At 44.7% G+C, this 16,100-nt stretch overlaps 1 protein-coding gene across 1 annotated transcript in view; it reads right to left on the bottom strand.

Annotated features, from left to right (window-relative positions):
• Nucleotides 1–2,983: 2,983 nt before the first annotated feature.
• Nucleotides 2,984–16,100, bottom strand: part of CFP (complement factor properdin) — a 28,804-nt gene continuing 15,687 nt past the window's right edge. Inside the window, exons 5-10 of the mRNA XM_058169993.1 lie at nucleotides 15,415–15,612; nucleotides 14,609–14,782; nucleotides 13,777–13,971; nucleotides 9,419–9,530; nucleotides 3,892–4,031; nucleotides 2,984–3,144 (exon numbers count right to left, since the gene is read on the bottom strand). Of these exons, the coding sequence (XP_058025976.1) occupies nucleotides 3,140–3,144; nucleotides 3,892–4,031; nucleotides 9,419–9,530; nucleotides 13,777–13,971; nucleotides 14,609–14,782; nucleotides 15,415–15,612 (824 nt within the window). The 3' untranslated portion in view covers nucleotides 2,984–3,139. The remainder of the gene's footprint in view (nucleotides 3,145–3,891; nucleotides 4,032–9,418; nucleotides 9,531–13,776; nucleotides 13,972–14,608; nucleotides 14,783–15,414; nucleotides 15,613–16,100) is intronic.

Genomic DNA, 16,100 nt, shown 5'->3' with positions numbered 1-16,100 from the left:
TGGGGAAGCCAGATTCACTTAACAACGGTGTTACTAATTTAACAACTGCAGTGATTCCCTGAACAAACGTGGCAAGAAACGTCATAAAATGAGGCAAAACTCACTTAACAAATTTCTCACTTGGCAACATTAATGTTGGGCTCAGCTGGGGTCGTAAGTCGAGGGCTACCTGTAATGAAGTAGAAAAAGTACCGCAAACTCAAATTGTTCTCCCATGTTGCACTTGGCAAGCATAATCTTATTTTCTCCGGCACGCATGCACACCAGTGGGGAAATCTTTGTAACAAAACACACGATGACTTGCAAAGAAATACAGGAAAGAGGAAACGGTGGTTGACCTAGCAATGCCTGGAAAATCAGAAACTGCAAATATCCACTTTCACTGGAAGAATCAGATGAGGAACTCCCACCGCCTAGAAAATGGAGTTCAGCTTCTCTGCATCTGTGTACCTACCTATACCTCTCCTATTTGTAATTCATGAATGTCAATAAAGTAGTATTTAACTGTGCAACGGGATGGCAGGTTGCCGTGAGGACAGGAGAATACCATTTTCTTGAAGCTTCTTATCAAACTCTACAAATAATCATTAAAAAAAAAACTAATAGAGGAGGGGGGAAAAGTTTTTAAATTATTTTCCATGGAGCTATTTTATATTATTTCCTTAGCTGGCCAAATTTTTTTTCAGCATCCATCCAGTCTAAATGCAATGCACTGCATTCTACCAAGTCAGATCTCTGCCACTTTTGTCAGGCTTCAGGATTGCATGGAGGATCAATAATATGTGGAGAAAGGCGAAGTATGTTGGTAAACACACACACACACAGACACACACACACACACCTCAAGTAGATTATTAACTGTCATCTCCAGGAGGAATAAATCAAGAGTGTGGGACTTGCCACAACTTAAACCTCTACACCAGGAATAGTCAACCTTTTTATACCTACCGCCCACTTTTGTATCTCTGTTAGTAGTAAAATTTTCTAACCGCCCACCAGTTCAGTGGGAGATGTGCGAACTATTCTGGGACGAGGCTCTTTTGTTTGCAGTCGCACTATAGTGCCATTTAGTTTCACTTACGTAACGTGATCTAAACTTATGCGTGGGCGATATAAATAGTATATTTTCAGAAATTTAAATTATCACGGGGAATTTTATGAAAACCTAATGAAAATGTTTTTAAATAATGCTATGAATTTTTTTTTTAAAAAGCCAATTAAATTAAAAAAAAAAAAAGGAAAGTGCTTCAGTATCAGACAAAACCCCTACCACCCACCATGAAAGCTGGAACGCCCACTAGTGATCAGGTTGACTACCACTGTTCTAAACAGAAATGATCCTTGGCTCCATTTGTTGAGAAAGGTATAGTTGATTAGAGGACTGAGAATCGCCCGCCAAAATCCCTAAATTCAACTTAGCTACCTCCCATTGCCCACCCCAGTATCACCAATCAGGTTCAGGCAAGATGTTTTCGTGACAGTCTGTCCAAGTGCAGTTTGGTATGTGGCTCCCTCCTTCCAGGTGGGTGACCTTGAGGCAGAGTTCCCCAATCTTTCCAGGTTAGTGACCCAGAGCAGGGGGAGGGGGGAAAGAGGAGGTGATTTTGTAAAGGGGGAAAGCATATGTGTGCGTGCACACATGAGCGCCCACGATGTTTGCAGTGATGTTTGTGCAAGTGGGGCTGTGAACACCCACAAGGCTTGCGCAAGGGGGCTGTGACTACATTTGCGTGAGTTGGAGTCCTGTGCGCGCACACCAGTTGGCCCCTCATACAGCCAACTGGTGATTCACCCACAGTCCGGTAATGGGCTGTGGATCACAAGTTGGGGACCCCTGTCTTAAAGAGAAACAGCACTTATTTTCGTTTCCTCTTCATTCTCCCTCCCCACAGTTCATGGCAGATAGATACAGATTAACAGAGTTGGAAGGGACCTTGTAAGTCATCTAATCCAACCCCCTGCCCAAGCAGACCCTACACCATTTTTGATAGATGGCAGTCCAGCCTCTTCTTGAAAGCTTCCAGTGATGAAACTCCCACACTGCCTGAAGGCAAGGTGTTCCATTGGTTGGTTGCAGTGGTGGGATTTAGCCAGTTCGCACCACTTCGGGAGAACCGGTTGTTAACTTTCTGAACAGTTTGGCAAACTGGTTGTTGGAAGAAATCACTAGGGCAGAGAACTGGTTGTTAAATTACTTGAATCCCACCACTGGTTAGTTGGTTCTCACTGTCAGAAAATGTCCCTTTATTTCTAGGTTGAATCTCTCCTTGATCAGTTTCCCTCCATTATTCCATCCTTGTCTGGCCTTCAGGTACTTTGGAAAATAGCTTGAGCCCCTCCTCTCTGTGGCAGTCCCTCAAATATTGGAACACTGCTATCATGTCTCCCCTGGTCCTTCTCTTCACTAGACTAGCCATGCCCGGTTCCTGCAACAACCATTCATCATATGTTTTAGCCTCCAGTCCCCTAATCATTTTGGTTGCTCTTCTCTGCACTCTTTCTAGAGTCTCAACATCTTTTTTATAGTGTTCTGTCAGTTCATAGCAGTTCATAGCAGTCTGTCACTTGGTAGCAGTGAAGCACAAGCAAGCATGAGGTGGTAGCTGACCATGCCATTAATTTAATAATGAAATCTTTAAAATAGATTTTTGTTTTACAAGTGTTCATGGCTTTAAAGCAAACTGACTAATCTATTTTTCAGCACATCAATATGTTCACTGCATTTTTCATTGTATCGACAAGTAAAACATTCTAATGCCAAGTTGATTCCTTTGCTAAAATATTTCTTTAACTCTTGTGAAACTCTTAAATGAGGGATCATTGGCTTAACACCCACTGAACTATACCCCTTAAACTGTAAATATAGATGCAATGCTAAAAAATATTTAAAATCAACTATGCCTTATAGTATTTGAAAAACAGAGACACAACACAGAACACATACATTTTTTTTACTGTATATAGAAGAGACAAAAGTCCAATGTAATTTATTACCCTATGATTATTTAATCATTAAAAAAAGCAGTAGATGATGGGTGCAAAAACCATAGGAAGCAAAGTCAGCATTTCTCACAGCTGCATATATTACGGTTCGCAGGAATTTCCAGTACAGCCATTTATAGCCTCCAGTTCTGCAGAATCAGTCTACAAGAAAGTAAAAAAGGGAATTGGAGTAAACAGGAAGGCCAGTCCTACTTTGAATATTCAGTGCCACATTAGAATTCAGATATTAAAAACAACGGTTTTCCTAAATGTCTTCTACCCTTAGCAGCTTTAACTGAATTGGGGAACTGCTTTTGTGCAATTGCCTTTGTTAAATAACCAGGAATCAAATCCTTGCTGCTCTAGTCTAGAGCAATTCATGCAGAACTCCGCAAACAGATTCCAAACTGCTCCCTGTCCTTTAACAGGATTTAGCCTTTGATGCAGGCTCTTCCCACAAAATGCTTTCTTTACATTCATCACTAACCAGCCACCGAAGTTGTACTGAAAAAAATGGAATCTGGGCAGAGAGCCCACAAGGATTCTGAGAGGCATAACCTTTAGGATTACAGATTTCCAAACCAATGGAGAACAGGAGCATTCTTGTGTGCATAACTGAATCCTCCCTCTGCCTCCTCCAGTTTTTTGCAGGAAAATTGGACTTGGAATACTTGGAATATGTCTAGTACTTGACACCTGCATCCTCTCTACAGTATAACCCCAGAAAAATGCCAGCAACTTCAAAACATTCCTAAATACAGGATAGTCCTTTGCAGATTTGCCCATGGTGATTCCCAAGATAGCCCAGAATTAGAAGTGCCATTTGCCCCCTGCCTCCTGAGATGAGCACACATGTGAAGCTTTGATATGTATTTTTTTCCCAAGGGAATCTCACTGTTACTTCCTCACCTTCACAAGGAGGCACATTTTGGCACCGTTTTTCTTCCACCACTTCCAAGTCTTGTCCATCCAGACGCTTACATTGAGGTTTGGGGGTTCCCCAAAAGCTTATATTTTGCTCCTTCCCGTTCTCTGCTACCAGCACCTTTCTGCAGCCCAGAAGAGAGGGGGGAAAAAAATAAGAGAATCAGAGTCAACATCTCAGAAAGATTGAATGGTACATTTTCTCTTCCTTGTGCTCCAATCTTATTTGTCTAGGATATCTAGGTTTTATACGGCACTCAGAGACCTTACCCATCCCCCAGTAGTGAAATCTAAATTTCTTTCCTACCGGTTCTGTGGGCGTGGCTTGGTGGGGGGGTCATGTGACTGGGTGGGCGTGGCTATGTGATTGGGGGATCAAAAGACAGAATCTCACTAACAATGTCCTGCTGGAGCAGGGTTGGACTAGATGACCTCCAGGTCCCTTCCAGCCCTGGATTATCCTCTGAAGCTGCGTCTAGTGCCAGGTTTGTACTCCTTCCTTCTTCTCCTTTTTCCTCCCTCCCTCCCTCCCTCTCTCTCTCTCTCTCAAATGAAAGTCCCACCAGGCCCAAGGTTGACTCAGCCTTCCATCCTTTATAAGGTAGGTAAAATGAGGACCCAGATTGTTGGGGGCAATAAGTTGACTTTGTATATAATATACAAATGGATGAAGACTATTGCTTAACATAGTGTAAGCCTCCCTGCGTCTTCGGAGAAGGGCGGGATATAAATGCAAATAAAATTAAAAAAAAACTCCCCCCTTCCATTTTTTGCCTAGCAGGCTTCATCTTTTTTACCTTTTAAAAAATGCTTTTAAAAGTAAAAAAAAAAAAAAGCCTCTGACAATCAGGCACCTCAGCTGGGATCATCAGAGCCTTGTTTTAACCCTTTAAAAGCATTTTTTACACCTCTTTGGCTGAAGAGGTTGTTAAAAAAATGCTTTTAAAAATAAAAAAAAAAGGCTCTGATGATCGCGTGGCTCGGCTGGGCATGGGAAGGCAGGGATTTTTGCTACCGGTTCTCTGAACCACCCACCGCCATTGCTACCGGATCAGGCGATCCGGTCTGAACAGGGAGCATTTCACCCCTGCCATCACCTCTTTAAAATCCCATTACCATGATCCAATCACTCTTGGCCCCCTCTCCTTTCCCCTCTGCCATAGAATATATGCTGCTCAGGCAAAAATCCCGTAAAGTTGGCTTTCTTTGAACACCTTCTTTCAAAAAGAGTTGGAATCCCAACCGGTCACTTAAAAAGTTTGATTGGCTATTGGGAATAGGGTGATGTTAAGGAACGGAACATAAAAGCATCATTCACACATTAGCAACTTATAATGCCTTTGTAATACCACCAAGCCAGATATAAAGCCTGTTTGTTTGTGGCTCAGGGGATAGAATGCAGTACTGCAGGATACTTCCGCTGATTGTCAGCTGCCAGCAGTTTGGCAGTTCAGGTCTCACCAGGCTCAAGGTTGACTCAGCCTTCCATCCTTCCGAGGTGGGTAAAATGAGGACCCAGATTGTTGGGGATGATATGCTGACTGTGTACACCACTTAGAGAGGGCTATAAAAGCACTGTAAAGCTGTATATAAGTCTAAGTGCTATTGCTATTGTGTTACTGTTATTTTGACAAGACAATAGTTGGATGACTCTAAAACAGGGGGGCCCAACCCCTGGTCCGCAGACTGCCAGAAATTGGGCAGCGCAAACAAGCGAAGCCCCATCCATTGGATTCAGGATGCACGAAACCACTCCACCTCCGGTTTGTGGGAAAACCTCTCTTCACGGAACAGTTCCTGGTGCCCAAAAGGTGGGGGCACCACTGCTCTAAAAGATGCTACAGATCAGGGCTGTCAAACTCCCGGCCCACAGGCCAGATGCGTCACGTGCTGGCCACGCCCATGGCTGGTTTACCGAAGGGAGGGGGGAAAGTCCAGATACATCCGTGACGCCGTGAGTTTGACACCCCTGCTATAGGTTGTAGTGCAGCGATTACTATGGTCTTTCCCTGCAAGGACTTAGATTCCTCCATTGATTCAAATTTACTGTCTCCACTACTAACAGAAGAAACTGCTAAGAGCAAGGAAACAATACTTTGATCAACACCATTGAGAAAATAGAAGGGCCCTAATCTTGCCTCCTGACAGGATTTAATGGGGACAAAGTTAAAGACCCTCTTTCCCCCCCCCCACACACACACACCCCAAACTTGAATGCCATTCTTGGTAGTCTTAACTGGATATGCTAGACAGCCCATCCCTCACATGAAAACCACACATAACCACATATAACACTCCCACTGGCCGCCTGGGACAAAACAAGATGGCACAAAGAAGCACCCTATCTCCATTTACAGGAGGGGTCTCCAACCATGGCAACTAAGCCTGGTGGACTTCAGCTCCCAGAATTCCCCAGCCAGCTTTGCTTTGCTGGCTGGGGAATTCTGGGAGTTGAAGTCCGCCAGGCTTAAAGTTGCCAAGGTTGGAGACCCCTGATTTACAGAATCCGATTAGATGAGCAGCTGACATTTCGTCTTGCCATGGGCTGTTGTCTTCTCCTGAGCCAGAGGTAGGCTACATGTCAGATCTACTCCTGCTTTCCAACAATTTGCTGCTGCTCCCCACCTTCTAGCAGCAGCTATTTCATTGGGACTCATGACAGAGCTGGCTGTGGGGCACAAAATAGCTTTCTGGCTTGGGTAGCACAGGAAATATGCCATTGTTTTGCATTGCTTTCCTTTTTTGTGCTGTGAGCATCAGGGCTCAAATGCTACCATTCCTGTGACATCAAGGAGCGCGAGGCACTTCCCTGAAAAGAAAGCTGAAAGGGAGAAAGCAAGAAGACCAAACAGATGGAAAAATAAGAAAAAGAAAGAAAGAAGAAGAAAAGAAATCACAGAGTAAACCAAATCACTCCAAGCCCTGCCTCAAAGTATGGAAAGCCAGCTCAGAGCATCCCCAGTCAATGTCTTTCTGGGAAAGAAGCAAGCCAATAAATGAGGAGGTGAGAAATGGACAGGGAGCAATAGGAACTGAGAAATGCCAAGAGCGATGGCAGAAATTGCTCTTTACCCAGAATCATTTATCATAGGAACTGATTGCTGTTGTGGCTAAGTTGTTCAGGAGAGCAACAAGTTGATGCTTCTTCCACCAGCAAGAATCGTTGCTGCCCTTGTCAGAGAGCTCGGCTGTCATACCTACAATCCTTTTTAATTGGTTGGGATTTGCTTTTTATTGATTGGATCAAGACATGGTGCTCATAATAGGACTCCAGAATGGCTGCCAGTCTGACTGACTCTTCTCATTCAGAACCGGGAGCTACCCTGCCAGATAGGAAGCTCTGACCACACAAAACCAATGGCTTCCTTTCTGCAAGTCCAGCAATCACTAAAGTCCCACAGGGGAACCAGAAGTCTGTTAAAGAATATAGCAGCCCTCATCCTCAATGTGATGCCTATCAGGTTCTTCCCATTAGTTTGGCTCAAGAAATTGGATACTACGAAGGCAGCCTTTTCCACCTGCAGAAATTCCCCAAATTAGCAATTGATTATTGTACAGTAATACTTCAGCCCCGGGGAAAACAACAGCATTATCCTTTACATTCGTATAAAGTACTTAAGGGGTGCAGGGAAGGATGCATGAAAAGCATCTCTCCCAAATACCCCCAGACCAGTGGTGAAATGCTACCGGTTCTCACCAGTTCAAGCAAACCGGTAGTGATAAAAACTACTGGTTCAGGCGAACCAATAGTAAAAAAAAGCTACTGGTTCCTCCAAACAGGTATTTCCGACGATCAGCTGTGCTGCGCGATTTAAAATAGTAGAAAGCAGGAAATCCTGTTTTCTAATGAATCTAAATCATGCGACACAGCTGTTCCCTCCCCTTGCTGTTCTATTTACCTTCCCAAGCCTCCTCTTTCTGTGTGAAGCGTGTGTTTGGTGTGTACTGTGCATGCGTGCACACACGGAGTGCATTTGGTGCACACTGTGCATGCGCATGCAGCATGAGTTTGGCGCGTACTGCGCATGCGCGGCCAGCAAACCAGTAGCAAACCGGTTTCAGATTTCACCACTGCCCCAGACTATGGTTTCCCTTGTTCCTTTGAAACTAAAAGAGGATATTTCAGAATGAGATGCAAAGGGCAGAAGAGCCAGAACCCACCCAAAATGTTTCTTTTTACCGGCCTTCTCTAAGATGACACCTTCCAGCACATTGGGAATCCTGAGAATTGCAATCCCCATCAGTCCTCAACCATTTGGAAAGGCTCCAAAGGAGAAAAAGCTGCTTTGGGCAATTTTTAGGAATGCTGAAAATCCCCAGTCATAATATGCTATTCATACATATGAGGGTGTGAGCAGGAGCTCGTTCTAAGTTCTGCTTGATGGCAAGTGCAGCTGAATGACCGTTACTGAACTAACTTCATAAAAACAAGTAGACTGAGTTGTAGCAACAATCTAAGAGTTAAGAACTAGAGTAAAAGTTTTAGTTCAGTCCTAACTAGGGGTGAAATCCAGCAGGTTCTGACAGGTTCTGGAGAATCGGTAGTGGAAATTTTGAGTAGTTCGAAGAACTGGGAAATACCTCCTCTGGCTGGCCCTAGAGTGGGGTGGGAATATCCTTCCCCCAGGAGTGGGGTGGGAATGGAGATTTTGCAGTATCCTTCCCCTGCCACGCCCACCAAGCTACGCCCACAGAACCGGTAGTAAAAGAATTTGGATTTCACCACTGGTCCTAGCCTTTTTTTCCCCTTCGGTTTAACATTTTTATTGAGTTACAAGATAAAATAAGATACAAACTATGAAAGTAAATAGGAAAGCAGTGGGGAGGAAGAGAGGGAAGAGAAATGAGGACAGGTTAGGAAAAAGAAAAAGAAGCATTGACTTCCAACTCTCTCTATTGCAATAAAATAAGACATTAACATCAAATCACATAATATCATAATATTATGATCATGATAATATCATGATCCCCCCGGTTTGCACCAAATATCTGACCTTCGGACCTTTCGTCGGGAATTAAAAACTTATTTATTCATCCAAGCGGGACTGGACTGATTTTTTAGATTTTTAAATTTCTAAATTTTAAAATTTTAAATTTTTTATATTTTCTGTAATTTTATATGGGGTATTTTAGGTTGGTCAATTCGACGGTTTTAATTCGGCCACTATTGAATAGGTATTTTAAATTGATTTTTAACTTTGTATATTTATTGTTTTTTATCTTGGCTGTACACCACCCTGAGTCCTTCGGGAGAAGGGCGGTATAAAAGTTTAATTAATTAATAAATAAATAAATAAATAAATAAATAAATAAATAAATAAATAAATAAATAAATAAATAATATAAGCTAACCATTTCTATAAGGAACTATCAATCTGATCGGTAAAACCCAAGATCAAAGTTTCATTCTTTCCCACTTCAAGCGCAAAGTTCAGAAACGGTGGTGTAGTCCTAACCGTTGACTGAAACTGTTCTAATTTCAACCCTCCTTCCTTCCAGATTTTAGACTTACGGAAAATTAGGATAGATGGGCGCGCAGACTCTCTTACGAGACCGTTTAGGTTCAGGTCCACAGGCTGGCTCACAGAGACCCCAAGGGCTCCAAGCTGTCCAGGCTCCTGGCACTGAGAAGAAACACACCAATCAAACCAGCAGACTTCATCGGGGGCAGCCTTCACCACTGCCCTTTATCTAATATAGGACCACGATTGACACCTCAGGCTGGGCCCAGAAAGACATGAGTGGGAATCCCTGCCTTATCATAGAGTTCAGACATGTGTAACCTGGGTACTATATTAAGCAACCTTTTGGCTTTCCATTAATCAACCAGATGAGTTTATGTTTGCCTGATAAAATAAGCCTCCCATAAAAATCTTAACCCAGTTTAACACTAACCAAGCTTACTGAATGATTCTCCTAGGTTTGTAAGTAAGCTAGCTAAGGATATCATGTAAACACAGCCACACAAAGACTTTAAGCAAGTTGCTATCCCTCAACCACAAATTACTTGTGAAATTAGAAGGGGCCTAAAAAGAACTCCTTAGAGGACTGATAGGGGAAATAGGATATTGATCCTATTTTATTATGAGATGATGAAACTATATGCCAAACACATATACAGCATTAGGGTGGCACAATCCCCCTAAATTTGTGAATGGGTGAGGTAGCGATTTTGGAACACGGAAGTATAAAAAGAGAAGTCATGGAAAGTCAATCATGAGGTCATGAGGTGAGCACAGTTTGCTCCCAGGTTTGTGTTATGAATAACAAAAGGAGCAGTTAACGGAATACAGTATTGGCTTGGTGAGCAATCTTCTCCCTTATTTACATTTTGAGGTTTTAAAAGCATTGTGTGATTTACCGAGGAAACGGTTCATTTGTCACTTAAAAGTGAATACAATAATGTTTTTCTGACGCCATATTAAATGCAAAATTCTACAGGTAGAATGTTTTCTAGATGATGTTATGGAGACCCATCAGTGAGCACTGCTTACAGTTAACTTCTGCTGCGAACACACAGAAAGAGCCCTTCAAAATTAATCCCTACTTCTGTAAAGTTCTTGCTTTCCCTTTACTGCACTTTTGACCTTACCACGTGCATCAGTTAGTGCACAAAATGCTGGAGCTCTGAACTTTTCCAGCAGATAATTGATAGGCTCGCAAAAAGATAAAAAAGATAAATTCTACCTGGACTCATGGTAGCCAAATTTGGCCCTAGGTTTTATTTATTTATTTATAATTTAATTTCTATACCGCCCTTCTCCCCAAGGACTCAGGGCAGTTTACAGCCATATTAAAACACAAAATAGAAATAACAAAGTTAAAAACAAAGTTAAAAACAAATATTTAGTAGGCCGAAACAATTTAAAACGGTCATAGACCGACATAAACCCATATTAAAATTACAATTAAAAATTACACTCAGGCTAGTCCCGCACGATGAAATAATAAAGTCTTCAGTTCATGTTTGAAGGTCCGGAGGTTGGGGAGTTGGCGTAACCCCGGAGGCAGCTCATTCCAAAGGGCTGGTGCTGCCACAGAGAAGGCTCTCCCCCTGGGGGCTGCCAACCGACATTGTTTGGTCGACGGCACCCTGAGCAGGCTCACTCTGTGGGAGCGCACAGGTTGTTGGGAGGCTATCGGTGGCAGAAGGTAGTCTCGTCCGGTCCTAAGCCATGGAGCGCTTTAAAGGTGGTCACTAACACCTTGAATTGCACCCGGAAGGCTACCAGCAGCCAGTGCAGGCCACGCAGGATAGGTGTTATATGGGAGCAACGTGGTGCTCCCTCTATCACCTGCGCAGCCGCATTCTGGACTAGCTGGAGCCTCCTGGTGCTCTTCAAGGGGATCCCCATGTAGAGAGCATTGCAATAGTCCAGGCGGGAAGTAACGAGGGCATGAGTGACCGTGCGTAAGGAGTCCCGGTCAAGGAAGGGCCGCAACTGGCGAACCAGGCGAACCTGATAAAATGCTCCCCTGGCAACAGCCATCAAATGTTCCTCTAAGGACAGCCGATTGTCCATGAGAATGCCCAAGTTGCGTACCCTCCCGCTGGAGGTCAATACTTCACCCCCAACAGTCAGTGATGGCGTAAGCTGACTGTACCGGGACGCCGGAACCCACAGCCACTCAGTCTTGGAGGGGTTGAGCTGGAGCCTGTTCCTCCCCATCCAGACCCGCACGGCTTCAAGACACCAGACCATCACATCGACGGCTTCGTTGGGGTGGTTCGGGGTGGAAATGTACAGCTGGGTATCATCAGCGTACAGATGGTATTCCACCCCGAAACCACGGATAACCTCACCCAGCGGCTTCATGTAGATGTTGAACAGGAGAGGCGAGAGAACCGACCCCTGTGGCACCCCACAAGTGAGGCCCCTCGCGGTCGACCTCTGCCCCCCTGTCAACACCGTCTGCGAACGGTCAGAGAGATAGGAGGAGAACCACCGATAAACAGTGCCCCCCACCCCCAATCCCTCCAACTGCCGCAGCAAGATACCATGGTCAATGGTATCAAAAGCCGCCGAGAGATCTAAAAGGACCACGACAGAGGAACATCCCCTGTCCCAAGCCTTCCAGAGGTCATCCACCAACGCGACCAAAGCCGTCTCCGTGCTGTATCCAGATCTGAAACCGGACTGGAACGGGTCTAGATAGACAGTTTCCTCCAGGTGCTGGGGAAGCTGATATGCCACCACACTCTCAATAACCTTCGCCAAAAAGTGAAGGTTGGAGACTGGACGACAGTTCGCCAATACAGCTGGGTCCAGGGAAGGCTTCTTGAGGAGGGACCTCACCACTGCCTCTTTCAAGGTGGTGGGGAAAATGCCCCCCAACAAGGAAGCGTTGGTAACTCCCAGGAGCCAGCCTCATGTAACCTCCCGTGTAGCCAGTACCAACCAGGAGGGACACGGGTCCAATAAACGTGGTGGGATTCAGCCTACCCAACAACCTGTCCATGTCATTGGGAGTCACAGGATCAAACTCAGCCCAGGTAATATCCACAAGACCCGTCCCCGCCATCCTGCCCGAATCTATCCAATCAGCATCCAGTCCATCCCGGATCCGAGCGATTTTATCAGACAGATACTGTACAAAATCCTCAGCACGCCCCTGCAAGGGGTCCTCCCGAGCCTCCTGCATAAGCAGGGAGCGGGTCACCCTGAACAGGGTAGCTGGGTGATTATCTGTCGATGCAATAAGAGCGGAGAAATAATTATGTTTCGCTGTTCTTATCGCCACTAGGTAGGTCTGAATGTATGACCTCACTAATGTTCGGTCGGATTCGGAGTGGCTGGACCTCCAAACACTCTCTAGGCGTCTTTTCTGGCGCTTCATCTCTCTCAGCTCCTCGTTATACCAAGGAGCTGGTCGAGTTCGGCGCCGGGTCAGAGGCCGCAAAGGCACGACGCGGTCCAAAGCCCCGGCCGCTGCCTCCTCCCAGGCGGCCACCAGTTCTTCAGCCGAACCTTGGGCTAATTCCCCGGGAAACGGCCCAAGCTCCATTTAATTAACTTTAATTTAACAGGTTCTGCCTAGGTTTAACTTCCCAATAAGCAACTAGTCGGGAGGTCATTTAAAAGCAGTTTATTAGGGTACCCTGATAAAGTGAGATCTCTATGAAAAAGGAGAGAGAGAACCTCGAGTCCCATGTTACATTCATTTTTATAGTTAACACAACAAAGAAAAATGAAAGAGGAAAGTTGGTTGGACAAGATAACAGTAACCCCTCCTTGCACAGTAAATCAACCACAAACCTTGTTTGAATTTAAATAACCAGATGTTGGTTGACAATAAGAAACTTTTTCTTATCAGAAGATAGTATCCAGACATCCTTCTGTAAATTATCTTTTTAGTTTAGGAATATTAAAAGCTATCTAACGAATGAATCCATACAAACATAGGATAAACATTTTCCTACATTCCAATCTGTAATGAACCTGAATATAGCAAATAAGTCAAATTAAAATAAAAAATAACTGTGTTAGTTAACAAATTACAAAATCCATGTCATGTGCCCCTCACTTAGGAAGATTTTAATATTCAAAACACATTTCAGTGGAATCCCTGTTACTTATTAGAATAGGGGTCTCCAACCTTGGCAACTTTAAGCCTGGAGGAATTCTGGGAGTTGAAGTCCTCCAGGCTTAAAGTTGCCAAGGTTGGAGATCCCGCCTTAGAACTTTCTCAGGATTGTGTAAGAGAAAAACAGCCACCTTCTGGCTTTTCCAGATGTGCTGGAATTCAATTCCCAGGCAGTGAGCTCTTTGGACAAAAGGAGACTAGTTAATGCCAGGCACTTGGAACCTACCTGATTGGGGAAGACTGCTTTGGGACATGGAAGCTCTTTGTACTTTTTCTGATACTTACCAGGGCATCCTTTGATATTGTAGCAGGTCCTGAATTCATTGGTAGATCCCGGACAAGACTTGCCTCCATTGCGCCGTCCAACACACTTCCTATTTCTTCTTTGAGTGGCAGGGATTTCCTGACACTCAATATCAAAATCCGTTTCTAAACGGCTACAATCGCTCCAAGGTAACCATTCAGTCCAATGACCATCCACTGTGGGAAATGTATAAAAAAGATCTGGTCAGTGCAGAAAAGAGTTGAGGCCAGCAGGCAGTTGTCCAGCCAGATTCTCTGAGAGAGAAGAATCTAAGCCCAAAGCCACCACAGTTTTACAGGAAAAAAAATCATCTCTCCCCATATATCTGGGTCCTATCTCCCGCAGTGTACCCAGAAGGGCGAAGACATTTCTGCTGAAGGCACCTGATGTTGCTAGCCGAGAAGTACTAAGGACTAGGCCTAAAATATGGTCCTGACTCAAGAGATCCCATTAAACCCAGGGCTGTTTCTCAGCGTTCAGTTTACCCCATCCCTTAGTTGAGCAGAAATCACATCTAATTTAGATTCCAATTTATGCAAATGTTAATTTGGTTAAAGCTTTCTAGAACAGGGGTCCCCAACCTTGGCAACTTTAAGCCTGGTGGACTTCAACTCCCAGAATTCCCCAGCCCTCCAGGCTTAAAGTTGCCAAGGTTGGAGACCCCTGTTCTAGAACAGAACAGATACATAACTGGGAGAGGGGGTGGACCTCATTGGATTCAGCTACCTTAGAAGCAACTCTCTGTGTTCAGGTTGTGGATTAGTCTCTCACAGGTTCTCCCTATTCTTTTACCTTCTTAGTTTTCCCCATTACCTGGGCAGGGCACCTTGATGGTGCAGGGTTGTCTACGTATATCCTCCCCAAGGCAAGCCTTCCCTCCATGCTTTGGTGAAGGGTTATCACATAGACGCTTCTGCAAGATTTGGCCGACCCCACAGGTCACACTGCAGGGTTGGAAAGGTTTCCAGATGCCCCAGTTGCCATCCTCTGTGGGAGAGAAAATGGTGGAGTCAGAAGAGAGAAAAGGCAGGTCAGGGGTGAAATTCATTTACTTTCCCTACCAGTTCGCAAATGTGCCCATGCCCCAAAGCCTTCTGTGCATGCACAAAGGCTTAAAATAATCACAAAAAAGTGACATCACCCATGCCTATATGGGTGGGCGGACCCTCCCTCAGCTGCTGCTACTGGTTCACCCGAGCCGAATAGAACCGGCTGAACTTCACCCCTGCGGCAAGTCTTCATAATAACTTCCTGGCCCCCGTACTTGTTCAGCGAAACACCATAAAAGCATATTATATCTTTCCTGCTCCTAAAAAGTATCCAGGACTTGCTTTCTTGAAGCTGGCACTTTCCAGATGTCCTGGAGCACAGCTCTCCTCAAGCCAAATCAAGATGACCAATGAGCGTGGTTCAAAATATGAGCGAATCTGAATGGGCCAATGGGTCTATTCACCTCGAACTAGCTGGCCCAAGACCCCCAAGGAGCACAGCCTCTGGTCTTCTGAGAGGGTTGTCCTATGGCGAGCTATAAAGGGAAAGAGCATCTTCCTAGGAGTACTAAGTTGCCTTCTACACCCTGCTGGTTAGGGATGACTGAAAGTGTGGCTTCCTTCTCTTACGTGGGCAGAAGGGCAGTCCTGTGCAGCTTTGGGATTCCCGGCTTGCTCCTGGACATGGCCTGCCTGGAGGACTGAAAGAAGGCGGAGGATTGTTACACGGACGGGATCGTTGTTGCTGAGGCTGTGAAGTTGAGCCTTCTACAACGCAATTATGGGAGCAATGCTGCCAAGGCCCCCAGCTGCCCCAGTTTCCATGAGCTGCATTGAAAAGAAAAACATGAAAGAAGAATGAAAATCAGAAGATGCTGGGTCAAAAACTTGTGGAAGAGACCAGGCATACAATTCATATCAATCATACTTCTTTCTGCTATCTTGAGTTAATCTTTTCTTCTTTCTATCAGGCCTCAATATATATCTTCCTCTCTGTCTGCCTGATCTGGTCAAACTGATCTACCACTGAGAGTTCCTTTAATTCAGATTTTCCCAGCTGGTTCCTCCCAAAAGAATCCAGTCATTTTGCAAAATCCTGAGAGCTGAAGTTAGAGGAGTTGAAGTTGCTACCCTCAGTCAGGGCTATATGGAATCCATATAGTTTGTTGTCAAACCTTCAGCGACTGGTTGCCTTCCAGCCCAAATCCAGTAACATTTGAGATGGGGCCTTCAGGAAAGCCATATGCAGACTGCATTGCCCACCCTAAATTAGAGATTGAAATACAATCTCTAGTAAACATTTTTCTTCATCACGC

This window comes from Ahaetulla prasina, chromosome 2 (genome assembly GCF_028640845.1).
Source record: "Ahaetulla prasina isolate Xishuangbanna chromosome 2, ASM2864084v1, whole genome shotgun sequence".
Lineage (NCBI taxonomy): Eukaryota > Metazoa > Chordata > Lepidosauria > Squamata > Colubridae > Ahaetulla > Ahaetulla prasina.
Note: the sequence above shows the minus strand (reverse complement) of the source record. Positions and strands in the feature narration are given on the sequence as shown.